We start from the raw sequence: 27,294 nt of genomic DNA on the forward strand, positions 1-27,294 counted from the left end.
GCAGAGCGGCTGCACTGCAAAGTTGCGGGCAGCCCCGGTTTGAGGAGCCAAGGTGGGAGGCCCATGACCGGCCGTATTGTGCATTACGGGCATTAACTACCAGCTGCGCCGCATGGTCGCGAGCAGCTGCATCCTCACCTGCTCGTCAGAGGCAGAGACGTTGTGGGTGTATGCCCCACCCCCGTACCTGGTGCATCCAACACGCTTCTGCATTTGCTTATATCGTTGCCGCTGTGCTGCTTGGTCGCGGGCAGCTGCACCCCGACCGTGGTGGGGGCAATTGGACTCCAAGGAGTTGTTGGCCCATGCAGGGAGATTCACCGTGATGTATTTCTGGAATTCACCTAATGCTTTTGCCTAATGTGTGCCCTCTGGAAGTGGGTGCTTTGGGGCACGGTTGCTGTTGATGGTGGGCCTAACGTGCTATGTTGAGTACTGCCTATGATTTATGCATAATGTGCTTATGCTAAGTGCACCCTTACCAGTAGTTACTGGTTGCTTTTCTTAACTGGGAATTGTGATGGTTATGATAGTGGCCTGTTTGGCCCTGTAGTGTATGTAATCCTTCTAAAGTCACACTAAGTGCCAGGTGGCACAGTGTATACATGTGATTACGTCCTAATGTGTTTTATGAGTAATACGAAGGCTATTTTTGATATAACCTTGTGTGGAATTTCTTTAGTTGTGTACCTAGTGTGAGATAAGCCTCTGGGATAAGCCTGGCTGCTCTGCCAAGCTTCCAAGGGGGTGAGCAGGGGTTATCTTCGGTGTGGAACTCCCTTGCCCTGACTAGATTGGTAGTTTCTGCTTGGCTTAAGTATTGTATCTATTTTCTCGTTCTCAAGCGTTATTACTATGATGAATTAAATAAGTGATGACGTAGCACAAGGTATATGTATATATGTATTTTATTGTTTGCATATGTGTTTTTCTTGTAGTATCTCAAAGATGTTTCCGAATCTTTTCTGATTCTGTATCCCATTCCTAGTTATCCCAGTTAAATATTTGCAACTGACTTTTGAGGTGAATCCCTTGGCACACTTGTCACAAGAAGGCTGCTGGAAAGAGGCTGCTGTACAATGAAGCTCAGTGACATTGCACTACTGTTTCTGATGCATCCACTGCCTTGGCAGTTACCTGGTGTTGGACCTTGGGGACTTGCAGCCTCTGTTGCCCCCCTTCTCAGCCTCCTGCTTTTCTTATCATCACCCCTGCCTCAGCGTCACTCTTCCTCACCCTCTTTTAATGGTGAGGTTCAACATCACCCCCTCAACTTCACCACAACCTTAAATTACCGTACTCTCACCTAAACATCAACACTTCTCAACCTAATCTCTCTTCAGTCAACTCTCTGCTCCCTTTTCACCCTCCAAACCACCTTAACCTCTCCGCTCATTGTATGACCGTCTCTTGAGCTCAACCTCATCTCACCATCCCTGCCACCACATATTAATCCAACATCAACTTCACCTCAACCTCTGCTTGTCTTGTTAGTCAATGCAATATTGTTTTATCCACTGAAATGTCAGGGTAAGATCCCTCATGTTAGAAATGGCCTTCAAATGGACACCTTTGTTATTCTGCATTATGTTTCAGCTAAAAACAGGAATTGGCAGATGCTCTTGTTTCACATGTTTAAAGTAGTCATTAAAGGAAACTAGACCATGCATTCCCAGAGAAGTTATTTCAGAAATAGCATGAGTCGACCTCAGATCTCTTTGCATCTAATCCAAAATTATAAAGCTTTGTCTCTGGTAGGTAAAAGATTTGTGATTTTTCAAACCGATAAATGCTACATTTTCCCTCCTATTAAATGACTCCTTTATTTGCAAGGCTCAGACATTACCATTCATGGACACTTATGCCACTTTGCAACTTTATATTAATAACCTTGACATGCTCCAGCTAGTTCTGATACCCAGACTTTTTGTGAGCAGAGTCTCCCACCAAATCAAATGTATGTTCTGAATTGTGAGCCAAAGAATGGATATATTTGCAGAGCCAAGGAATTAGCGAAGTGTGGTCAGATCTGTGTGGCTGGCTAGGAAGTCATCCATGTTTTAAAGAAAGCATCTACTGTTGGAATGTGCAGCGCTTTAATCACTGTAATGAGAGAACAAAAATACCTTTGTGACAAAGAATAAAATACCACTCAAATCATGAGCAATGTGGGCACAGCAGGTGCTGTAGGTGGAAATGTGTCTTTGCAGAAACTGGAACATTCTGTGATAAGGAGAATACTGACTACTTTTGTAAAGCAGTACTATTCAATGCAGGAGCGAATAAGGCAAGTGGAGCAGGCAGTGTTTATTTCAAATCTATTTGTATCTATATCTACTTTTTTGGTTTTGTTACATGATCTTAATACACACTACAAGACATTCATTTCATGAGTTTTATTCTGCAGAGAAGTATTGTGAAGCCACAGAGCAACTACACATTAAGCAGTTTTCTGTATCGATGGAACATTACAATTTTACACCATCATGTTACGTTAGTGTTTTGCCTGCTATCATTCATTATCTGCAGAGACGCATCTATATCCCTTTGGATCCTCTTTTTGTTTCCTATAAGTCCTCTTCCCTACTTCATTCTAATACATGTTGTTTCTTTGAGCCACTCCAGATCTTTAAAAAGATTTTGGGACAATCCCTTTCTGTCTGGGCCACTCTTTATATGGGCATGTACCAATCCGTTCAGGCAGTTTTGAAAACTGTCTGTGCCTCTGTTAATTTATCCAAAACATGTGACTGTGAAAAAGCAGTGCTGGAAAATATAGTTACTTACATTTAACTACAATTGTTTAGTAATAATATATTTCATACTTACTCCAGTATTGGAGCTTTCATAGATTCACATGCCTGAATCATTCCACATCGTCGAGACGGGAGTCTCCGGTACATAAAAAAGCAATGCTTAGTAGTATAGCAAACTGAAAAGAGGCCTAGGCTCATTTCCCTTTTGCAACCCATAACCTTCGTTATGTAAAAGAGATCAAACTTCTTCCTGAACCAATCAGTGCTCCTCACACTCCAGAACCCTCCTGAGAGAACCTTTTGCCCATCAGATTTTCTACCGGACTTTCTGCTAGGGAGTCTCCTTTGAGCTCGGCTCAAACTCTTCAGTTTCTACTCAATCTGGTTTGGATTTGAGAGTTTTTTCTTCTGATTTAATAATTTGGATTACTACCTACTATTTCTCCATCTCCTAGAATGGCTGACAAGGAGAAAAGAGGTTTATTTAGAGCCTGTGCCATCTGCAGCACAGCCCCATTCAGGCCATTCCAAAACATTGCAGCACATCTGCGGTGCATGCAGAAGTCCTACAACATTTAACATAACATGTGTATTTGTAAAGCTCACGTTCACCCAGAGGTATCTTGGTGCTGAATAACAGATGTTTGTTGTTACCCAACTCAATGGCACTCATTTTGTCGACCTCAGATGGATGAAAGGCTGAGTGGACCCGCCAGGATTTGAACCTGTGACCATGAGGTCGAACACCGGCCCCTGCAGTAGACTCATTAGTCCCCTGAGCCACCAAACTCGGATTTACGTGGATCTCTGCATTCCACTAGTATTACAACAAGAACAATATTCGTCCTGGGTTGAAAGGGCCTTACACTAAGCCAATAATAGCTGAATAAAACGTATGCAACACCCAAAATAAAAGGCTGTAGAAAAAAGCTAAATATTATTAGCTGCACATGGGGAAGAATCCTAGCAGTACACATTTCAAAATATTGAAGTAAATCTTTGAAGTGGCCCATATTTATTTTAGGCCCGTTTCAGTAAAGTTTCATGCAATTAAGCAACAACTGGTTTCCGATTTTAGAGGCACTGATTAGAAATGTGATGACTTTCAGTGAGGTAATTGTAAACCAACATGGTACTAGTCCTGTGGTCTTTCATGCTGGGACGCTGCTAGTGTTGCCTTTTTAATTAAATGGCCAGTACAGGAAGGTCACAGTCACAGACTTGTACCTCCCTGTATACTGTGCGCATGCTTTCAGCCTCTCGGAGTGCAGCAGTGTGTGCGGGTCCCAAGTTGATTCATTAACCCCTCCCATGCTCGTGACGGAACCGTTCCGTCACGAGCCTCAGGTGGGCTGTGCTGGTGACGGAACGGTTCCGTCATGGCCCTGCCGCCGCGCCTGCGCGTTCTATTGAGCGGGCGGGGCCGTGACGGAAGCGCTCCGTCACAAGCACAGCTCACCCGCGTGCCGTGACGGAGCGGTTCCGTCACGAGCACGGGACCGCCGCGCCGCCGCCCCGTCCCCTTAGCGCTGCGGCGGAATAGCCGCCGCAGCGAAGGGGTTAAAGGGAACGCAGCCATGGCAAGGTTCCGGTATGATTGTGTGGTCTTAATGTGGTCATGGGGATGGTTAGTGTTGGGGGGCTGGGTGAGGCATAGGATGGAATTGCAGTGGAGCAGGCCCAGACCTGTAGAGGTCTGTCAGAAAAGAACATCAGCTATAGTCAAGAAGGCAAACACTCGGTTGGCTACTGTAAACAGATTCTTCTAAATCCATTCCGAAATATATTTTCGGTAGCTTTCTGCTTTGAAATAACCGTATATACAATGTGGCTCATGATAGATGAATGCAAGAATGGGTAAGTAACTTGTGATCTTTCTTTCTCCAATTAGTACATTTAATGAAAGAAATTGACTTTATTACTGTACCCGTGTAAAATTTTGCACCTTAAGATTCGCAATGCTGTCCCCCTCCATCCCAAAAGCAATGAAGTGTTTACAGTTACTAAACAATTTGTTTATCAAGCAGCAGTGAGCTGAGGCAAATGAGCAACTAATGAAAAGTTCATTTCATGGCAGTTAGAAAAGGTATCCATGTACTTTTCTCTGGTAGTATTTAACTTTTTATATTTTTCTCAACCTTTAAATGTAGTATTTTTCAGTGTTTTCATTAATTCTTTCATTCCTATTGAAACTAATGCTCTGTATTAATGATTCTCTATGACTAATGTAGGTGAAGTCACCCAGAAAAAATCTTTTCAGTTGACCGTCTTTGCAATAAGGGATAAAAGTCCTTTGGTGACAGCTTACAAAGATGTGTGGAAAATAAAACATTTGCTTGGTACTCTGTTCTAATATTTATGACTTATCCTTAAAGCTACTACTGTTTAGAATAAATGGTTGCATACTTTTGGTCCTGATTCTGCATTGTAGGAATCCTTCCGTGAAGTCCTAAACTACTCTCCCCAGCTTTCTTTCTCTGCCACCAAAGACAAAATGTTCTCTCCTATTTAGCTCATCATACCCCTCAAAAGATCGAATGTGGGGTAACTGCCAGTGGTAGGCATCATGAGAAATAGAAGCCCCTTGATCTATAAATTGACAGGGTGTTTTTAGTTCTTCTTGCATTAAATCATGTCAGGCTGCATTTTTCTTTATTTGTCCGGTATGGTAAGCAACACATTTTAGTTATAAGTGCTGTAGTGTAGTTTTTGGAAAGGTGTTGGTTAGTTAAAATGTGTTTAAATTCAGACAACCTTACCTTTGGTAGACTTCGGAGGATGCTCCTCTGTAACGGGCATGCTAGTCTCCCCCTTCACTCTCTCTTAGATATATTTGGCTACTAAGTGTTCTGGGTCAGTACACATTAGGGAATTATTCCAATGTTTTTAATTTCAATGAAGGTGTCTAGGATACAGAACCAGAACCACAAGTAGTACATGTTTCTGATCTATGAAACTTAGTGGCAAATCTATTATTCATAAGTGGCCATTGGTACAGAAAAGAAACTCCTAGTGTGCACATTAGGAGGTAGCTAAATTGATCCCCGAGCTAAAAAGTGTCGTATTGAGAAAGTTGCATGTAATTAGTACTAACTAAATGATGTACAGATAACACACATCCACGCACAGACAACACACATTTGCTTCTTATACAGTCTGCATTGACTTTTCATTGACCTGTTCTACATATCCATGTAGTTCAGTATTCACGAAATAAGCACAGTAATATATTGTTCATTACTATTAATCACTTCATCGACAGGAACTTTTCCTTTTTTGATAATGTGTTTTAATTTTTTAAGGTTACGGAAAAATCTGAAGGCATTAATTATAGTTCATCCTTCCTGGTTCATCAGAACTCTTTTGGCAGTTACCAGACCATTTATTAGGTAACAAAGCTTGAACTTACTCTTTTCTTTCAAGGACAATAATTACTTTGTTTCAAAATTATAGGTATGAAGAAATTAATAGTTCTTGAAATAAAAGCCATTAATTTGCTTTTTTGCTTTTTTCCCCAGTTCAAAATTCAGTCAAAAAATTAAGTATGTCTTTAGCTTGGTTGAGCTAGCTGACCTCATTCCGATGGAGTATGTGAGCATACCAGAATGCATCAAACAGTAAGTTCATGTGGTTTTGCAATAGTTTGTTTCCTCTTGTATAAGAGAGTATTAGTTTACTGATGTTTTTGTTAGGCCTTTTTTGTATTTTTTTTAAACTGTGCAACTGATTGAGGAGGGAAGAAGAGATTTGTCATTGTTTCAGTCTACCATTTGAAGAGGGGTACGTCCAAGCCTGTATTCTGTAAAAGGTTTAAACCAACAGTTACTAGGTAATTCAAGTTTATTGTTTATTATTTTTTTAATTAAGCTTCTTTTTCTGCACAAATACCTCGTAGTAGAGGCTCAAAAAGCTATTTGATTCCTTTCTTTTAAGTACTTTAACTCCTCCATATAAAGTTCCTGTTTGTGCGACTTGCTTCAGATGTGGTTAACTTGCAATTTATGAGGTCATTGCACAACATGCTCTCTAGTGTTTGACTTGGCTTCCATTCAGGTTCTATATTGAGATCCGCTGCCAGTGGATGGTTCTTTGGGGCCTTCGTAGTGCTGTCTCTTGCCTCTGCTGCCAAAATGCCAAAGGGTTTTATTTATTATTATATATTTTTTTAATGTGTTGAATATTGCAGATCCTTACCACAGAGAAATTGACACAGTAATAACGGGTGATTTCTGCTAAGAATAGTCTATAGTTTGCTGTCATGTGAACTTAATTGATTAGCATAAACAGTGATTTGTTCCACTCACATGCTAAATTCTGGAGTACTTTAAAAATCTGGGAGAAAAACTCTCAGGAAAGCAAACTCGAGATGAATCTGAATAGGCTACTTTATTTTACATTTTTGCACTTAGACATTATAAACCTAATAATGGGTTAAAAATATACAAAATATATATCAGCTATGATTTTCTGGAACATTTTCTCTTTTTTTTTTTTTTTTTTTAAATGAGGAGAAAAGAAATTGCCATCATAAGCACACAGCCTAGCATATAGAAAACAATGCTATCCCTTTAAGGCTTCCTTTGGTCCACCAGAGTCCCAACATTGAAAGCAAGTTCTGCATAGGGGGATCCTCACTGATAGTCCTGAATGTAGAATATTCCTACCCATTTGCAGGAGCTCCAAAACACTTTCTTTTTTAAATATTTAGAGTGAATCAATAGATGGAAGTAAACACCACACTCTGCCTAATTTGGTATAACTCCATGTTCAGCTCCAGGTCAGATTTTACCTCAAGAGCAAGGCTCAAGGCTATATTGCAGCACCTGACTGAAATTTATGCTGTACTCCTTTTCAAAATAACCTAAAACCTACATACAGTGAGAGGAAATGAAGAGAATGTCCCTCTTTTTCCATTAATTCAACAGGTCCCAGTCCGGAAAATCATTTGCCTACTAGGCATGATGTCCTCCTGCATCGCCATACTACCCCATGCCACATTGCACATGATCTTGCTGCAGGAATGCTCATCACATAAGTGGTCTCAGGTGGAAGGTCTAGTGTTGATCAGTCACCACATGCATCTCTGCGACGCTTGTCACCGACCGATGTCTGTGACACACCAGCATTTGTTTTGCCTGTGGTGCCTCGAGTGTGACCATGACCCTAAGTCTTTCTTCGAATGTGCGCCATGAAGCCCAAGGCCTTGAGAAAACACTTCCTCAAGTTCATGGCGGCTCGGCGTGTGAAGCCACGTGGAAGGTCCCAGTCAAGAGGAAGTTCCCTGGAGCTGACGTGGAGTTTGAGATCCTTGTTGCACTCCATGTCATCAGGACACTCTGGTAATTCCTGTCATGAGTAGTATTAGTCAAAGAGTTGTTCGACTTCTCTGCACCTGGGCAATCTGCGTGCCTCCCCATCTTTCCGGGAACCGTAACGACCCCCACCCCACTGAAAGAGTTCTATGAAGCCATGCTCCTCCTTTATGGACAGCCGATCTCTCCTGCGTGCCCTTGGACCACACGGGGTCAGCAGGGTTCCCGTCTGGGTCCATGCTAGCGCCTCTGGCCTCCTTTGAGCCCGTTCCTGGATCCGTACCGGTGCCGGTCATACCATCTCAACCTTCCCTGACACAGGTCCTGATGCCGATGCACCTACTTACAGCACCATCCCCATTCTGATCCCCGACTCTGATATGGAGCCAGCGGGGCGCCAGCATCAGAAACTTTGCCTCCCTGATCGAAGTTTGAGCCCTATCCCCTTGGGTAGGACTTTGGGAGAACCTAGAGGAGTCGCTGGACCTTGAAGAATGCCACCATGTGAAGACAACCTTAACATGCAGTGGTGTGAGGAACTGAGTGATGTCAGTGGACTGAATACTTTACCAGACACTGCTATGCTTTCTCCCCCCTACCGTGGCTATGGACAAGGGAGTCTCTTATCTATTGGTGGTGCGGTCATGTACCTTCAGTTGCCCTCAGTTTTAACGTCTTGACAAAGGTTCTGCAGCCAGGAATCTCCCCTTCAAAACAGCTACTCTTGTTCAACGTGGCTCTCACTGACGCCTTTTTGGGGCTTGTTCCAAACTCAACAAGGGTACTCCTGTGATAAGGGTGATTGCCTGTCCCCACCGGGCCTCCACAGGCTAATAGACCCAAATTTCCTCATGCAACACCCTACCCCAGAGAGATTGGTGGTCCAAGCCTTAACGTTCTCTACTGATACAAGGCGGATATGGCGCTGGGGCACTACAAGGACAGTCTGGCTATGGTCAAGTCCTGGGACCTTTTCTATGGCCTCACCCTCAATCCGCCTGTCAATCCTTCCGTGGCTATGGTAGGGGCTTCCAGTCGCACCAATACTCTGAGCCAATGCTCCCAAGCCTCTGCGTGGCCACGGACGCGATACCCACAGACCTCGAGGGTCAGGCAGCCAGCAGTCAGGTCAGTCCACCGCCCCCAGAAGCTGCATCCTCTAGACCCTCCTAATATGCCTTCTTACCAACGTAGGCACCCAGTTGGCGGCAGGGTTCGCCATCACCTGCCTCACTGGCATTCTTTAACATCGTACAGGTGGGTTTTGCAAATTGTCCGAAGGGGCTACTTTCTCCCTCCTTCCATGCCACAATCTCAAGTCTAAAAATAACGGTTGATGGACAGAATGCAGAACAATGTCATACATTAACCCCAGTACAGAGATCTGGGCCTAAATCCATCGGTTTTTTTGGTCACCACACCACCCCAGTTCAGACATGGCCATATGCAAATCAGCCTTGACCCTGTGCCTCATGGGAACAGTCCAGCCCGAACTGCCAAGCCATGTCTTTCCTGGACCGGAATCATGCATCCTACGAACGGTTTCTGGCTATCAGCCGTCTTCAGCCAGGATAGCTTGACTCCAGTGGCGTGGAGAGCACGGGACTCGCGTCTGAGCATACCCGTCCCACTCTGGGTGACAAATTCAAAAACTATTGATCAGCCTGACCTTAATGTTCTGGACAAGTAACACTCCCCTGTTACTACTACCCTTTTTCTCCTTCACCCTCTTCTACGTGGGCTGGACTGTCCGATCTCAGTCTCATTGTCCTTAGTCGCTAGGTATGTCTTGTACAGTGGCCAAAGGTTTTTAGGACGACTGCGTGGGGGGAGAAGCTTGCTATAGTTCTTAGTCTGTGTGCTGCAATACATCATGTCCCTTGACCAACTAGTGATATTACGGGCCGGACCCCTGGACCAACTTATCGCTACTCTGCGTCTGGCTATCAACAGACCCATGGAGTGGTGTGGCTCACTGGTTTGAGGCGGCAGACCCGGAAGCAGAGAACGGCCCGGGACCAGGGTTCAATTCCCGACGCGGCAGGGTCGTGGACCAGGGTCAGCGGACTCGATAATTCTCGCCTCGGTGCCTACTCTAACCAGGGATCACACTCGGCAACTCTGGGCATTAGCATGCCTCATCTCTACAACGGCCCCCCACATTCGCCGGGGATGCCTTGTTTCACCTTGGAGATACCCAGTAGGGACCATCTCACAGGGATAGCCAGGACGGGTTCCCCAGCGGTCTACAGCGCCATGACTCCTCAGGGCAGCAGTGCGTTTTACAAGACCCATACATTACATACATTACATCTATCAGCCGCCTGATTGTTCCTGGCAGGGACCAATAAAGCCAATATGGGATCTGGTGTGAGTGTCGTGTCTGTCTCCCAGTTCTTTAAAAACCAAGTCCCAGAAATTGGCAATTCCTGGGCATATCCAGGCTACATGAAAAAAATCTGCAAGGTGTTCCCGGAAGCGTTCACACTCCGCCATGTCCCACAGCCCATATCTGCATAACCGCTCAGGCGTATAGTAAACCCTATTTAAGAATTTGAAATGAATCAACCTGTACCTGCCATTTAGAGAAATTTGTTTCGTGCTTTCACAACAGCATTTCCACGTTGTGTCGTCTAGATCTCTGCCCAAGTCAGCTTGCCATGCAAGTCAAGCCTTAGTCTAGTAGTTTTCCTGATAACCCAGTGACAATTTATAAATTATAGACACGATTTCAGTTGGGGAGTCCACATTTGTTACATATGTGAGGGGAGCTAGTTCTGGTAGCTCTGCTAGATCACTGCCTAATATTCCAGTCAGGGCTTGTCTAGTTCTGTGAAACTGGAATCTGTGGAGCAGTGTCTCATTTTGGTCAGTTACCCCTACCTCGTCCCATTTACTTACAACACTCTCTGTGAACATATCCCCTATCGTCTTATCATTAAGAGATCTGAGTGCCCGTGTTGCCCCCTTTTCTCTTCACGAGGGCACCCAGTGGCACTATTTTAACAGAGTCAACGGGGAGTATAATATACCCCCAGCTTGCAATTTCAGTAGGTGTTGCCAGGCATGTTTAGTCGCATTAATAGAATCTAGGATCCCAGTTCTGTCGTCGGACGGAGTAAACAGTGTCAGCAATGGGAGTGGCGCACCACTACCTCCTCTATCTGTATATGAGGTGTGTCTGGTAAACCATGCATCCAGTGATAGGCTTGGGAACTTTGTGCCACCCTGTAATATAATTTGAAGTCTGGGGCACCTAGTCCACCAAGGGATATTGTCATAGAAAAACAGGAAACGGGGGGAGTATTACCATTTTCATGATAGAAACCCTGCCTGCTAGAGACAGTGGCAGCAGAATCCATTTGTCAATCTCGTCCTCCAGCCTGCTAATTGCAACCCTGTAATTCTCTCTGAACTCCACCTTTGAGTCAGTGTGTATTTTGATTCCTAGGTACCGTACTGGTTCAGTCGTCCATTGTAGCGGGTAATCATGTGTGAAGGGCAATGTAGCAGGAGTAAGGGCAAAAATTATTGATTTTTTCCAATTAACCTTTAGACCTGACACAGTGCTGAACTTCACTACTTCCCTCAATGTTGGAGACAGATTATGATCTGGATCTCTTACATAAAGCAGCGTATCGTCTGTTTACGTAGATACAATCAATTCATAACCCGGAAATCGTATACCTCTGTATATGGTACTCTCGGAGTGCACAAGCCAACGGCTCTGCCACTGGCGCATATAGTATCGGGGATAGAGTGCACCCTTGTTGCGTGCCTCTAGTTACATGTATTGGGGTAGTGACTAGGTTTCCTATCTTGATTCTGGCAGAGGTGGAGTTATATAAGACCCCCACCATTTGTAGAAAGATGTCTCCCAGTCTTGTCAAGACCTGCTCTTCTCTTCATTCATGCAGGGCTGTGCTCTTGGCACTCTTAAAGGCTTTCTCTGTGCCCTTTATGTCTTTTTGCGATTGACTGGCCGGCACTTCATTTTCAAGTCCCCTATTGTACATAGGTTTTTAAAAGGTCTAATTCATCTCATTCCTCCTTCACCATTTATCATGCCTCAGTGGGACCTTGATCTGGTTTGAACACTCTAGATGTGTGCTCCTTTGGAGCCTCTCCATAGTTGTCCCCTCAGACTCCTTACAATTAGAACTGTTTCCCTCGTGGCATTACAACTTACCGGAGAGTGAGTGATTACATCTTACTGAAGAGTGAGCGAGCTCCAGGCCTTGTTATCCAAGCCTCCTTACCTCTGTCTATCCTGACCAACTGGTGCTTCGCACAAGGGCTTCTTTTCTGCAGATAGTGGTCACTTCATTCCACGTAGGCCAATCCATCACACTGCCTACTTTTTACGCTCCTCCACATCCCTCTAAAGAAGAGGAGCAACTCCACCGTCTGGACCCATAATGGGCGTGGTCGTTTTTCCTTGACTTCACACAAGAGTTCTGGGTCGAAGACCAACTCTTCGTGGGGTATGTTGGTGTGAAGAAAGGTCAAGCCGGTCAGAAGAGGTCTATCTCCTGTGGGGCGTGCTCTGCATTAAAATCTGCTCCGCATTGGCCACAAAGCAACCTCCTGAGGGCTTGCAAGCTCATTCCACCAGAGGTAAAGCGACGACCATTGCGTTAGCACGGGGTGTTACAGTTCTGGATATCTGCCAGACAGCAACGTGGGCTTCCCTGCACACGTTCACCAAACGCTACTGCCTGGATAGTCGGGTCCATAGGGATGGGTACTTTATCCATTCGGTCCTGCAGGACTTCCTTGTTTGAAATTGGTCCGCAGATCCACCTCCTTGGATGGTATTGCTTGGGTATCTATTCTAAGATAAGGAATCTGCGGCTAGAAGTCTCTATCAGGTGGACAAGTTACCTACCTTCGCTCACGCCCTATTTAGTAGACTATAGCTAGCCGCAGTTTCTTTACCGACCCACCCATCCTCCTCGCTCTTAAGGCCAAAACTACAGGAGCCCTTCAATTTAGGAGAACATTCAAGAGAAACATGACACCTGCCAGGAGGTTGATGGGGACAGGCGGTTTTCATCCCTATCCACAAGAACAGGTTCTGCAAGCTACCACCACACTTGATTGCAGCCAATATGACTCCGTGAAAAATTGTGTCCATTACTACACCTTTTGGGAGCTGGTTTGGAAAATTCCTCCAGAAGTGGAGAGAAATAATCTCTGGCAAGTGGGTACTCAACATAATACATTAGGGATACTAGAATTAGAAGTCACATTTCTAAATGTCAACCAAGAAAAAGCGTTTACCAAGGGCAGGAACTGCGTTATTTTTAACAGGAGCTAAAATACCTATTAAAAAGCACAACCAAGGATGTTGCTCTGTATATTTCCTACTATCACAACATGACTTGCCACCTATCACAGAAATTCAAGATAGCTACACTATAGGAAGTCTGTCCAGTGCAGAAGTAAGAAGGCACTGTATGGCGACCATATCCCAATTTAAAAAAAACATAATAATAAATTTCTCAGACTTGTAGTAAACAACTCACATTATCAGTTCAAAGTACTTCCTTTTGGGAGCAAATCAACTCCTTGCAGGAGTAGCAATTCACTTAATATGGCAGGGGATACTTATAACATCTACTTAGATGACTAGCTGGTAAAAGTGAGTTCACTTAGTGCAGAGACTTCATACTAACAGTAATTCAGACATTACAAAAAATGGATTCTCCCAAAACTTGGAGAAATTAAATTCTTTACGCACAAAAGAAAAGCTTTTCTTGGCAGTGACTCTGAATTCAATGAAAGTCCTCCATGTATAAAGAAAAATTTGCATTGACAAAGCAAGCTCTCCTCTAACAGAAGGAGCCGTCTGACAGTGAGAACATTTTTTGGGATATTAGCATCCTATATCCCACTACTCCCGCTTTTCAAACTTCACATGAGGCCAGTCCAAGAATGGCTTCAGGACCAATGGTCACAGGCGCCGGAGGACTGGGAGGATCCTAGTGGTTGTTAAAGTAAACTTTCAGAATGAGCTGCTGTGGTAGAAAACGAAAATAATGTAAATGTATTGTATTTATATAGCGCACTTCTACCCAGAGGCCTCGTAGCGCTGTATTCATACCGCTGTGGAACCCATCCTGGCTTTTCCCTGTGAAGTGCCCACTCCTGGGCACCCCCAAGGTGAAGCCAGGCATCCTAGCGTTGTGGGGGCCGTTGTGGAGATTAAGCAAGCTATTGCTCAGTCACAGAGTGGGACCCATGATTAGACTAGGCACCGAGGCGAGAATGATCAGGTCCGGGGAAATTGAGTCCAAGAGCCGCAGAGGCGGGAATTGAACCCTGGTCTGAACCTCTGCATCAGGGTCTGCCGCTCTAATCATTGAGCCACGCTTCTCCACCATAATCTTTGGAGCAGCTCATTCAAACAACTGTCCTCCTCTGTAACTATGATTAGAGAGGGCTCTCACGGGGTAGGATGCATATACAAACCGGCAGCACAACAATGCTCTACCTGAACAAATGGGGGAGAGTAGGGATGGTCTCCTGTTCTAGCCAAACTTGCACAGGAGATATGGACATGGTCGATTTAGAGAGAAATTGCACTGATAGTATTCAGGAATACAAAGTGTGGAAGGAAACACATTAAGCAAGCAACTAGGTATCTTGTACAAACGGAAATTCAAACGAGATGGTAGGAAGAATATTCCAAGAATCATGGACACCACAAATAGACCTGATGGCAACACACACAATCTTAAAATACAACGTCTTCTCTTCCAGGTATGCACGCCATCTCTCCCAAGAGAATGTCCTGTCGATAGAATACAATAAGTGTATAAAACCGTGATAGATGGAATGCTTGAAATAATCTCCACCACTGGTGCATACCAATCCATTGTTATTTTGCACACCATACCAATCCATTGTTATTTTGCACACCATGCCACCTCAGTTTGAACCCAGCCATATGCAATTCAGCCTTGACCCTGTACCAATCCAGTCCAGCCCTGTCAGAACTGCAGAGCTCGGTCCTCCCTAAACCGGAACACAAGCAACACAGGGCTAATTTCGCCTAGTTATGGGCTCATCAGTCAGGTTCCATTAACAAAGTGTGCATGAGTGCCACGTCTACGCATACCCTCTTAGGGCAACACAATAAGTATACAAAACAGTGATGGATGGAATGCTTGAAGTGATCTCAGCCACTGGTAATCAATTGGGGCCGCCAGACGTGGGTCCCAGGTTCACTGTGCCACTTGAACCAAGCTATACCTGGCTGAAGAGTCCTAACAAGGGTGGAACCGGTCCTGCGTTGCTTGTGCTCCAGTTCAGGGAGGGCCTGGCCTGGCAGTGCAGGCTGCACTCTTCCCATGAAAAGCAGGGCCAAGGCTGATTTACATATTGCTGAGTCGAAACTGAGGTTGCATGATGGGCGAAAACGAAAATTGGGATGTGACCCAGAGCAATTGCCAGTGGCTGAGATCGATCCAAGCATTCCATCCATCACATTGTTGTTTTTGCTGTCAGTAGTCTAGTGATCTGGTTATCTAGTGATGAACAAGTACAGGCAGACTACCACAACAGCACTACTCGTAGTGGTACCCATAGCACCGCTAAGGGCCTAACAAACCTTATATTCAGACATGATGGAAATGGCACATGGTGGGATAATATGGTTACTAATCTTACAAAATCAGCAAATATTGAATGGGAGACAGATATGCCACCCAGAGCCAGCTACATCCAGTCTAGCACCATTGCTACTGAGAACTTAGATTTCGGCCAGATGTATGGAGGTGTTGAGGAAAGCAAGAAGATGGCAATGCAACACACCAAAATAGGAAAGATTTATATACTAGTGCAGAGCTCAAAACTTGATTCTCAATATATCGGTACTATCAGGTGCCTTATGCACATGCAAAAGGAGACACTATAATTTCATTCAGTTAAAGTACAACTACTGGCAATAGTAGTATACAGGTGAGGCATATCAGACAGAAGCCTTTTTAGCATATCTTTCGTAAAGTGATTTCTGGAAGGGCTAAAGAGGATTGCATCACCAAGTCCTGCACCCACTCCTATGTGGAATCTCAACCTGGTGGTAACCCAACTAATATAGGCTCCCTTTGAGCTTGTGCAGAAGACTGGACAAACATTTCTGAAAATTAAGCAACTTTTTGGACTGTGCAAGAACCATACCTGAAATTGTACACAGGCAAGGAAGTCATGGACAATCCACAGTCATTCTAAGATAATGTCTCACTTCCATGTTGACCTATTTATACAGTTTACCAGTCTTCCCTCCCCCCGCCTCCCCCAATAATCAAAAACACAAAGAACCTTTCACACAACATCCATCTCTATTTAATGTTGGCCTCAACTCTAAAGCTACCTTTGTATGATGCCCGGTGGAGCTACCTCGCGAACCATAGGGGAGATTAATTTTGGACTCCCTCCTCTGACTATCACCTACCTAGCCGGACTTCAGGCAAACGCTCCCGCGTCTCTCCTGACCTTATCTTCCCCCTCTCTCTTCCCCCCAACCCTCTCCCCTCTCCGCTCCTACTCTTTCCAGCTTCTGTCCTCTGCCATCACCTGCCCCTTGTCTCCACCCTGTTTCTTAGTGAACTTCTTCCCTCGACACTTGAGACCAAACTATTTTGTCTGATGCCCGATGGAGCTACCTGATTTAGCTATAGGGGAGATGGACCGTGGATTCCCTCCTTGGTCGTCACCAACCCAATCGGTTTTTATACAGGCTTCTTTTCGTCTCTCCTTATTGTCTCTTCCCTTATCCTCACATTCTCACCTCCCCTACCCCCCACTACTTTCTTATCTCCTCTCCCAATGTATTGCTGATTGTTTGATGTAATGTGTAATTGTTGATCTTTTTCTGCTATATTGTTGAACAACGTTGTTCCACTTCCTTTCGTCTCTCCTGTCGTCTCCTCCCGCATCCTCCCTCTATTGTATGTCTCTCCTCTCTCTATGTATTGAGACTGAACTATTTTGTCTGACGCCCGATGGAGCTACCTGGTTTAGCTATAGAGGAGATGGGCCGTGCAATCCCTCCGTAGTCATCACCTACCCAGTCGGTTTTTAGACCAACTTGTTTTCGTCTCTCCTTATTGTCTCTTCCCTTATCCTCACTTTCTCACCTCCCCTACCCCCCACTACTTTTCTCTCTCCTTTCTCTCCTCTCCTGATGTATTGCTGATTGTTTGATGTAATGTGTAATTGTTGATCTTTTTCTGTTATATTGTTAAACCACATTGTTCCACTTCCTTTCGTCTCTCCTGTCCTCTCCTCCTGCATCTTCCCTCTATTTTATGTCTCTCCTTCTCTCCTCTTTCAATGTATTGAGACTGAACTAATTTGCCTGATGCCCGATTGAGCTACCTGGTTTAGCTATTGGGGAGATGGGCCGTGTATTGCCTCCTTGGTCGTCACCTACCCAGTTGGTCTTTAGACAGACTTCTTTTCGTCTCTGCTTATTGTCTCTTCCCTTATCCTCCCTTTCTCACCTCCCCTGCCCCCTCTACTACTTCTCTCTCTCCCTTCTCTCCCCTCCTAATTGTATTGCTTATTTTTTGATGTATTGTGTAATTTGTTGAACTTGTTCTGTTACATTGTTGATTCTCATGTAAAGCGCTCTGATACCTTCGGGTCTAGCCAGCGCTATATAAAACTCTTTTAAATAAATAAATAGTGTGAAAAGTGCTGCACAACAAACCAAGTGCACATTCTACTATTAAAAAATGAGCCACAGTAGCCTTTATAGCAAACTTTATCTCTAAATGACGTTTTCATGGCAGCCACAAAGACATTCATCCACAACTTTAATAAAGTCAGCTGCATGGATATAGACAATAATAGAGAAACTCAGGTAAAACAGAAGGTTTTAAAACCCCGCAGGTCACCAAAATAGAAAAAAAAAAAACAATGTGCAACTTACTTTTAAAATGACCAATCAGAAATAATATTTCTGTGTGGGATTTTTAACCTGCAAAGTTAGTTAACCCCCTGGAGAACACATTTTAAAGGTATTATTTATTGTCTAATGTTTCTTACCTTTTTCAAATGGATTGTATAGAAATGTGGTGTATTTTTTGTGTTATACCCATTGGTTAATATTTCTGAATTCCAACTTTTCCCTACTAAGGTATGAAGAAGAAAAAATAAAAAAGAAACGCAAAAGGTATATTTATACACACCTGTACTGAGGTTGCAGCCATATTATACTCATTGCACTGCACAAACTAACTTTGTTTGTATTGTTTGGCTTGTAAATACAACTTAACTCTATCTTTGTTAAACTTCCATATGGTAAGCTCTAGACTAGTCATCCAATATGTACTTGCATTTGGGATGGATGCCCTTCATATAGTTTACATTCACCTGAATAATGACTATATCTCTCTCATAGCATTGCAGCACTTGTTAAGCTCAGATTGTGTGCATATTGAAAGCTGCTTGCTACTTTGTTTTTTACTACAGAATCCCTATTTACGATTCGGTAGTGGGAGCAAACTAAATAACAAAAGACATTCCCCCGTAGCTGTTGAAATATCAGGCTGTATTTAAGAACTTGCATTTAGGGGATATTTTGGGACCTTTCCTTACCTTTTAATGCATAACTTGTACTCTAATATCACCATGTGCAAATAAATGATCTCTTAGGAAATCATTTCCAGCATAGTCACAATAGCTGTATTGTGTTTAACACTTTGATATTGTTTCTAATTTGCAAATTCATTCAGCCAATATGTGCTTCGCTCGGCTGGAACTTTTGCATGATTTTTTCAATCCAGAACGTAATATTGAATTTTAGGGGCAATAAGGTCTCTTTAAAGACTCAGTGGAGTTTAGCCAAATTTTGTCTCAATGAGATAACGTCCACAGTATTTTTATCAACTGATACAAACATTGTGAAAACGTGTTAAATTGTTCATTTGTTTGCAAATTAGAAACACTGCAATTTAGTTTAACTACTCAAAATATCAAGTTGTAACGAATTACACTGCAGACCTGTTCCTTGCAACATTATCAGTTGCCTCCAAGAAATAATTTTTTTTTAAAAAGCCACCATCGGTTATGAGTGGGATATAAAGAGAAGCCTTGTTCATCTAAAGAAAGTAAACTGTATTAGTGTTCTTTCATGATTCTCATGTGTGGCTGAAGTTTACTTGAGCGAGGCTCTTATAATTAGTTGGTCTCCCATGTCATAAGAATATCGTCCCATTAGCCTGCTGCATAGTTCCCTTAAATCTGTTTTAAAAGATCTGTTCACTGAATTAAGCTGTTCGCTTTGTCAGAGGTTACCATTTACATTGAGCTTGCAGAGTAAATATTTATTTGCACATTGAGTGCTTTGTAACTGCTTCACAAATCATTCTTGGTCTGATTCACAAAGAGGTTTTTTCTTTAAGTGAGTTTGACCTGCTCCTGAATTTCCAGGAGTAAACCAACACTTAATCATTAAAAAGCTTTATAACTAGAACCTTCTAAGTCTTTCAGCACATTTTATGCTATAGGCAAGTTTACAATAAATGAGGGCATGCAGACTGACCCATAGGGGACAAAGTGGTAACTCATGAGGTAAACTAGTTCCTAACTCCCTTCCAGCTGGTCTAACGTGGCAACTTCTTTAGTGTCCGCAGTAATGTGTGATGCAACTTTTCAATATGTGTTTGCCTCATATAACTTGTTAACCTAGAACACCAAGCTTTTCTTTCTTTAAGGGACAACTGAATCCAAACTCAAGTAGGCTAGCATTGTTTACATCCCCAAATATAACTGTACATGCATGCCATAATTTTTCTAGGTCACCTGCTGCGACTCGCTTTTGACCTTCCTGCCCCACATGTGGCATGGCAGTGAGGCTGCTTCACTTCCATAAATAAGGTGGTGGTCTCACTGGTGAGGGAAGAATGCAGCAAATACATGAAATCAAATAGGGAAGCATGCCAGAGAGCTGAAAAGTATTTTAACAAAATATAGGGTTATTGTATTTGTATGCCTTGGAGGACGTATATTGTTTTACTGAAGAGCACAGATTTATAAATAGATAAAAATAAGTATTTTGAGAATTCTAGGGTGCAAGCTAGCACCTCAGATGTTGTTGAATGCTTATTCAACCTAATTAGCCTGCTTGCCTACCTGTAAATAATTCTTTCACCAAATAAACACGAGAAACCATCCCAGTCACACTCTGCCTCCATGCTTTTAACAATTTTACTATCCGATCACCTGCTTGCCATTCTAAATTGATTCTAAATTACTTCTGCTTTGACCATGGTTGAATTTTAAATTGAGTTTGTAATATTTCTGATCAATAACAAAAGTGGTACTAATATTATGCAGAGCAGATGTGGAGCAAACGCTTGTATCCTACTCCAGCGTTACGGATCAAATGTTCATTGGGTAAACGCCCAAAAAATAATTGTAAATCCTTTCGAAATCTGTTCATTTTCAGTTTACTCCACATTTAGAATGCAAAATATTAGTAATTCCATCAAATCAAATTGAAAAATGTATTCTCATTATATTCTAAATTATATTACCATGTTTAAAATAAATGGCTTCTGATGTTTCATACATCTAAGGCTTTTTACTTTTTTTCTTGAAATTGCATTTGTTGGGTTTCTTGAGACCGTGCACCATTGTTCCCATTTCGGTGTTAATGTACACAGTGTCTGAGATTTGTTTTAATCTGCACTGCCACCTGAGGTAATACAGGCATATATTACATTAAGGTTTATATTGTGCATTTTTATGTCTTGCCTTTGAGACAGCTTTGTCATGCCAGACTATTGTTTTTTTACCCATTGGTTTGTTAAATTGTCCTTCACGCTTTGCGACTGCCCTCCTACACCATATTCAAAGGGACAGTGGGTCAGCCATCTTTACCCATTTGTTTCCTTCACTTTGAGTAACTTCTCAAAGTCTGTGCACCTTGTCCACATCCGACTAGACTAAATAATAACTATGGCAGAGCTCGTTCAAAATGTGTTTATTATTTTAACAAAAAAAATATTTTGCCAGCACTTTGGATGCCCAGTTAGATGGCGTTTTCGAACTCCTTTTTACAGTCGCTGTAAATAAGTGATGTAACATTGTGGCTTCCTACAATTTGAGTGCTTGGTTGGGAATAGTTTTTTCTTGGCTCTTTGAGAATTAATAAAATGCATGGTACAATTGAAAGGTTTGTTATTTATAAAATCATGAGCAGTAAAGCAACCACCTCAGAGAATGTTTTTTAAATTATGCATTTTTATTACAAGAATATGGCAGTCACGTTTGTGGTTGCATGTTTTTTCCATACTATTTGTGGCATGGACTTGCATAAAAAAAAAGCATTGCATCTGCAAAGGCTAGACCTATTGGGTTTGTAAATGCTTGTTCTGTTTGTGCATGTATTGTAATGTGTATACTTTGTTTATTTATATGCAGCATCTTCATTATGGTATCCATGTTCAACACCATGTCTGCAACAGGAGCATTCCTACTATGCATGGTCGTTGTCATTATAAAATAAAAAGGAATTACTTGCAAAAAGTCCTTAAGCACTTTTTTGAACAGGTTTTGAATTGTATATAATCTTCAGTTACTAACTTTTTTAATGTCATTAAGTTTTGAAATATGTGAGTGATCTTTACTTTGTAACTTGGTTGTCCAATTTGTTAATGGAAACTTCATCATGATATTTTTCTTACTAAACAACAACTCTCTTCCCATTCGCATAATCAGAAACTTGCAAAACTACAAAACAAGTATTTTGGCATTATTTAAGAAATCAATGGCTGTCTTCTAAGAAGTAGTGTTAACTGTTGATAAAAGGAGTATACATATTACTGGGCAAAGTATATTAACTGGTAATCAAAAATAAGATTATCGATTCAGGAATTAAAATGCCTTGGCTCTATTTTTAGGTGTAAATAATATTTCAAATGTGCTGACATAAATTGGCAATCCCTGTAAAGTCTTTGCTAGTGCTGCATTAAATAACATTCTCTAGGATTATATATTTTTGATGTCGGGGTCTTAAGACAGACCACAAAAATGCATTCTAGCAGTGTTGTGTGGTACAGATGTTGGTATGCAAGATTTGTTCATATTTATCAAAGGTGGACACAAATTAGTCCAGCATTTTATTGAGTAGAAATCAGTAGGGCGTCATCAAAGTAAGAATCTATGAAACCCCAAATATAAATATGTAATAAAATGCTATAAAAATACAAACATTTGGTCACATAACTTAGTTCGTAAAAAAAAAAGATATACAAGAATCAACAGTTACTTATATGTGCTACGTAAGCGATGTTCCCTTTATTTGAATCCCGCCTAGTCTTTGATACAGGACTGCTTCAAAAACTGCACCACTTTATGGGTTTGTGCCAGGACCTGTATATAAATAAATATAAAATAATGTAGGGTAGTGGGTAGCAACAGAGTCGGGGAGATGTAGATCGGCAAAGCCCTCACTACTATCAGCCACTTTCTAGGACATTGTTCAATTGGAAAAAAAAAATCTTACCTCTCTCAGAATATATTTCCACTCCATCTCAGACTTACACATTACAATACTAACACCCCAAACATCTTCAAATGCTTCTGCTGCTTCAGCTGATCTATTATTTTCCAGTTAGTTATACTTCACCTGATTTTATTCCTGAGTCTTTGTCATCTACAGTCTTTAATAATGTTGATTATTTTCCCCCATCAAACCTACATATGAACCCTCAAAGCAATTGCTGTCTCCCACAATGGAATTCCAGCAGTCAGCACCATGCATCACATATTGTTCACCTGTTCTAAAAACTGCAGTAGATGAGTAGCTACCCTCTTTCCCCTGTTCTAGTCTTCGACTAGCCAAAGTCTAGCATGCAGTGTTTTAGAGTATGTACTTGGAGAACAAACACTTTCCCTTCTAGACAAAAAGGGAATGTAAAAGGACTTTTGTCAGCCTACGGTTGAGCAGCATATTCCAAATCTGGTTAATTTTTTCAGTGACAGGCTTTACTCGTCTAGCAGTTTTGTGTTATAATAGTAAAGGTTTTCTTCCTTCGCTTTTGTCACACGCTTTATAGCTGAGTAATTGTATATATATATCCTCTAATTCCTTTCTTTTCTAGATATCAAGGCTTGTTGTGTAAAGATTTAGCTTGCTGTGTTGTCAAAGGAATTTTCCAAAATTCCCTATTGTCAAGCATCAAACCCCTACTTAACCCTTTTGCTGCTAGGCCTTCCCCTCCCTGTGCTAAGCCTTTTTTGGCTATTTGGTGTAGTTCGCGCTTAGGCCCCTGTAACATTTTTCCCACATAAGGTATCCACGCCAAATTTGCATCCTTTTCTTCCACCATCATGGGGATTTTCAAGGTACCCGGGGTTTGTGGATTCCACTGTAGGGGACACAGGAATTAACCAAAATACAAATTTGGGGGGAGGGGGAATGGGGAAAAAGGGCTACATATGAGTGTCTGTTTTTTTCCCTGAAAATGGTGTCAACAAAGGGTTTGTGGTGCTGAAGTCACCATCAACCCAGCTTTCAGGAACAAGCAGACCTTTGCCAGAAAACTAAACATTTTTACACATTTTTCGTATTTTACTGGTAAATAGCCTATTTTTGCTTTTTTTGTGTGCTTTCAACCCCCTTCTAGTTAATGGTAGCAATGGGTATGAAAACAATGATGGATCCTGGGAAGCTATACTCTTCTGAAAAGTAGATACATTTCTGAATTCAGCAAGGTTTTCTTATAGAAACTAACAGTTGAACATAGGAAAAAAATGAAAATGAGTTAAAAAAAAAAAACAGCAATTTGTGCCAACGTTTTCATCTGTAACTTCTAAGTATGACAGATTTTTTAAAGCAATATACCGTTACATCTGCTGGACTCTTCTGGTTGTGGGAATATATAGGACTTGTTGGTTCACCAAGAACCCGTGGAACCCAGAGCCAATAACTGAGCAGCGTCTTGCAATTGTTTTTTGATTGTGAACTGGGAATATAGCAATTCATTTGGGAAAATATAAACATGGAAAAATCGGTATTAAAGGCACCTATGTATTTATGAAATGGGGACAAAATGTAGAGTTTAGAAACAGTAGCTATTTGCACATCTCCAAAATTGTGGGTACCCATACCAGCATATGAATTATAGGACATTTTTCAAAGTGACTTCTTTTTTACACGTTGTCTTACGTTTGGAAGGCAGAAATGCATTGAAAGTCAATAGGCAATAAAAGTTGCTCTACAATTCTGTGTTCCCCTAAGTCTCAAGATAAAAATGATACCTCACTTGTGTGGCTAGGTGTAGTTCCAACGACAGGAAACGGCCCAAAACGCAAGCTGAACATACCACATTTACACAGTGAAAACTGATCCTTATTTTTGTAAAGTGCCTAGCTGTAGATTTTGAACCTTCGTTCTGCCGGCACCTAGGGAAACCTAGCAAACCTATACATTTTTGAAAACTAGACATCGAGGGGAATCCAGGATGGGGTGACTTGTCTGGCTCTCACCAGGTTCTGTTATCCAGAATCCCTTGCAAACCTCAAACTTTGTAAAAAAAATAAAAAAAAAAAAAAATTAAACATTTTCCCACATTTCTGTTGTGGAAAGTTCTGGAATCTGCATGGATCCACAAAGTTTCACCTAACCCGCATTCCCCAAAGTCTTCAGAGAAAAATGGTACCTCACTTGTGTGGGTAGGCCTGATGCCCACGACCGGAAACGGCCCAAAACGAAATGGCCCTAGCTCTGCCGGCGCCTAGGGAAACCTAGCAAACCTTTGCATTTTTGAAAACTAGAAACCCAGGGGAATCCAGGATGTCTGGCTCTCATCAGGTTCTGTTACCCAGAATCCCTTGCAAACCTCAAACTTTGTAAAAAGAAAGTAAACACTTTCCTCACATCAAAAGGATGCATCAAAATTACCTATCCCAAAACAACCTGGTTTTGCCAAGGGGGTCACCTGGGTTTTTGGGCCTGTGCTTGGTGGCCATCTTGGGAAACCTACCAAACCCACACTTTTCTGAAAACTAGACAGTTCAGTGAGGTATAGCTTGTGTGGTCCCCCCCCAACGTTTTCCTACCCAGAATCCCCTGCAAACCTCAGATTTAGCTGAACAAAATCACTTTTTGTCAAATTTCTGTGTGTGAAAGTTGTGGGATCACCGGGCTGACACAAATTTCCTATCACCCAGCGTTCCCCCAGTAAAAATGGTACCTCACATGCGTGGATGGGTCAAGTACCCGCTACAGGCAAGAGCGGCGGCCATCTTCGGAAACTACCAAACCCACACATTTCTGAAAACTAGACACCCTGGGGAGTCCAGCCTAGGTATGGCTTGCGTGGATCCCCCAACGTTTTCCTACCCAGAATCTCCTGCAAACCTCAAATTTAGCTGAAAAAAAACAAATTTTCCACACATGTCTAAGTGGAATCACAGTGCTGGCACAAATGTCCTACCCCATAGCGTTCGCCTCAGTTTCCCAAGTATAATGATACCTCACTTGTGTGAGAGTCCAATGCAGAATTGGCTAAAAACGTATTTTTTTTAAAAAAAAATTGGCGCTTAGAATTTCCGGTGCTATACCCTTAATCCCTATGTTTTTGGCCCTTCCCAGTCACAGGCCCTTGCCCCACCCACACACATGAGGTAACGCTGGGTGGTAGGAAATTTGTGGATCCATGCAGAAATTTAAGAAAAATGTGGGGGGGTTCCCGCTAAATTTGAGGTTTGCAGGGGATTCTGGGTAGGAAAACGTTGGGGTGGGAGGGAAGGTCCACGCAAGCCATACCTCGCTGGACTACCCCGGGTATCTAGTTTTCAGAAATGTGTGGGTTTGGTAGGATTCCCAAGATGGCCACCAAGCCCGGGGCCAAAAACCCAGGTGACCCCCTCCCCCTTGCAAAACCAGGTTAATTTGCGATAGGTAATTTTGATGTCTTCTGCATACGTTTTGGGCCCTTGCCTGTCGTGAGTACTTGATCCACCCACCCACACATGCGAGTGAAGTACTAATTTTTTCTAGAGACCTGCGGTAACACTGGGTGGTAGGAAATTTGTGGATCCATGCATATTCCAGAACTTTTCCACACAGAAATATGAGAAAAAATCTCATTCTTTTTCATCTAAATTTGAGGTTTGCTGGGGATTCTGGGTAGGAAAACGGGGGGGGGGGGTGTCCACGCAAGCCATATCTCGCTTGCCCCTGTGTCTAGTTTATAGAAATGTATGGGTTTGGTAGGTTTCCCAAGATTGCCGATGAGCCCGTGGCCAAAAACCCAGGTGATTCCCCCCCCCCCCCTTTCAAAACCAGGTTTTTGTGTGATCGGTAATTTTGATGTCACCACAATACGTTTTAGGCCCTTCCCTGCCGCTGGTACTTGGCCCACCCACAGAAGTGAGTAACCATTTTCATCTGGAGACTTGGGGAAAGGCTGGGTGGGAGGGAATTTGGCACAGTAATGCAAGGAAAATGACATTCACATTTTGAGGTTTACAGGACATTGTGGGTAAGATATCTTGTTGAGATCCACAAGAGACATCACCATGTACTCCCATGGGTATTTAGTTTATGAGAATATCTAGAGTTGGTAGATTTTTCTTAGATGGATAGTACACCTTGGCAGAGAGACAAATATTACTGCACAACCATCTATTCCTCAAACACACACACATACTGATTGGATTTGGCACGAGGGCGAGTGATGGTTCAGTATATAACATTTTATTAACGAGATTTCACAAAAATGAAATACTGTCAATAATTGAAAGGACAAAAAACTGAACCAGTGACTCCCAGCTCATGAGCTGTAACGCCGCGTCAACGCCCCAACCGCTTCACAGGCCATTCACACACCTTTCGTACGTGATACACATAAGAACATTCACACCACCAGGCACGGAACCAACTCTTTACAATATTCACAAAAAGGGACAAGGGACACCCTGCTTGAGAGACAGAAAAGACAAATATTACTGCACAGCCATCTATTCCTCGAGCACACATACATATTGGTCGGATTTGGCACGAGGGTGAGTGATGGTTCAGTATATACAATTATAACACGAGATTTCCCGAAAATGAAATGCACTGTTAATAATTGAAAGGACGAGAAACTAAACCATTGACTCACAGCTCATGAGTTGTAAAGCCATGACAAGGCACCACAACCTCTTTACAGGCCATTCATATACCTGTCATACGTGTGACACATACAAAACTATTCACA

General features: G+C 42.5%; 1 protein-coding gene across 4 annotated transcripts in view; it reads left to right on the forward strand.

The window, feature by feature from the left end:
* Positions 1 to 27,294, forward strand: part of BNIP2 (BCL2 interacting protein 2) — a 248,240-nt gene that overhangs the window by 203,599 nt on the left and 17,347 nt on the right. For 2 of the 4 annotated variants that reach the window (XM_078685225.1, XM_078685226.1), the window contains exons 9-11: positions 6,059 to 6,145; positions 6,275 to 6,373; positions 18,216 to 18,251. In XM_078685225.1, the coding sequence (XP_078541351.1) occupies positions 6,059 to 6,145; positions 6,275 to 6,373; positions 18,216 to 18,251 (222 nt within the window). The remainder of the gene's footprint in view (positions 1 to 6,058; positions 6,146 to 6,274; positions 6,374 to 18,215; positions 18,252 to 27,294) is intronic. The other 2 variants (XM_078685227.1, XM_078685228.1) reach the window with 1 other exon arrangement.

This window comes from Lissotriton helveticus, chromosome 3_2 (genome assembly GCF_964261635.1).
Source record: "Lissotriton helveticus chromosome 3_2, aLisHel1.1, whole genome shotgun sequence".
Classification (NCBI taxonomy): domain Eukaryota; kingdom Metazoa; phylum Chordata; class Amphibia; order Caudata; family Salamandridae; genus Lissotriton; species Lissotriton helveticus.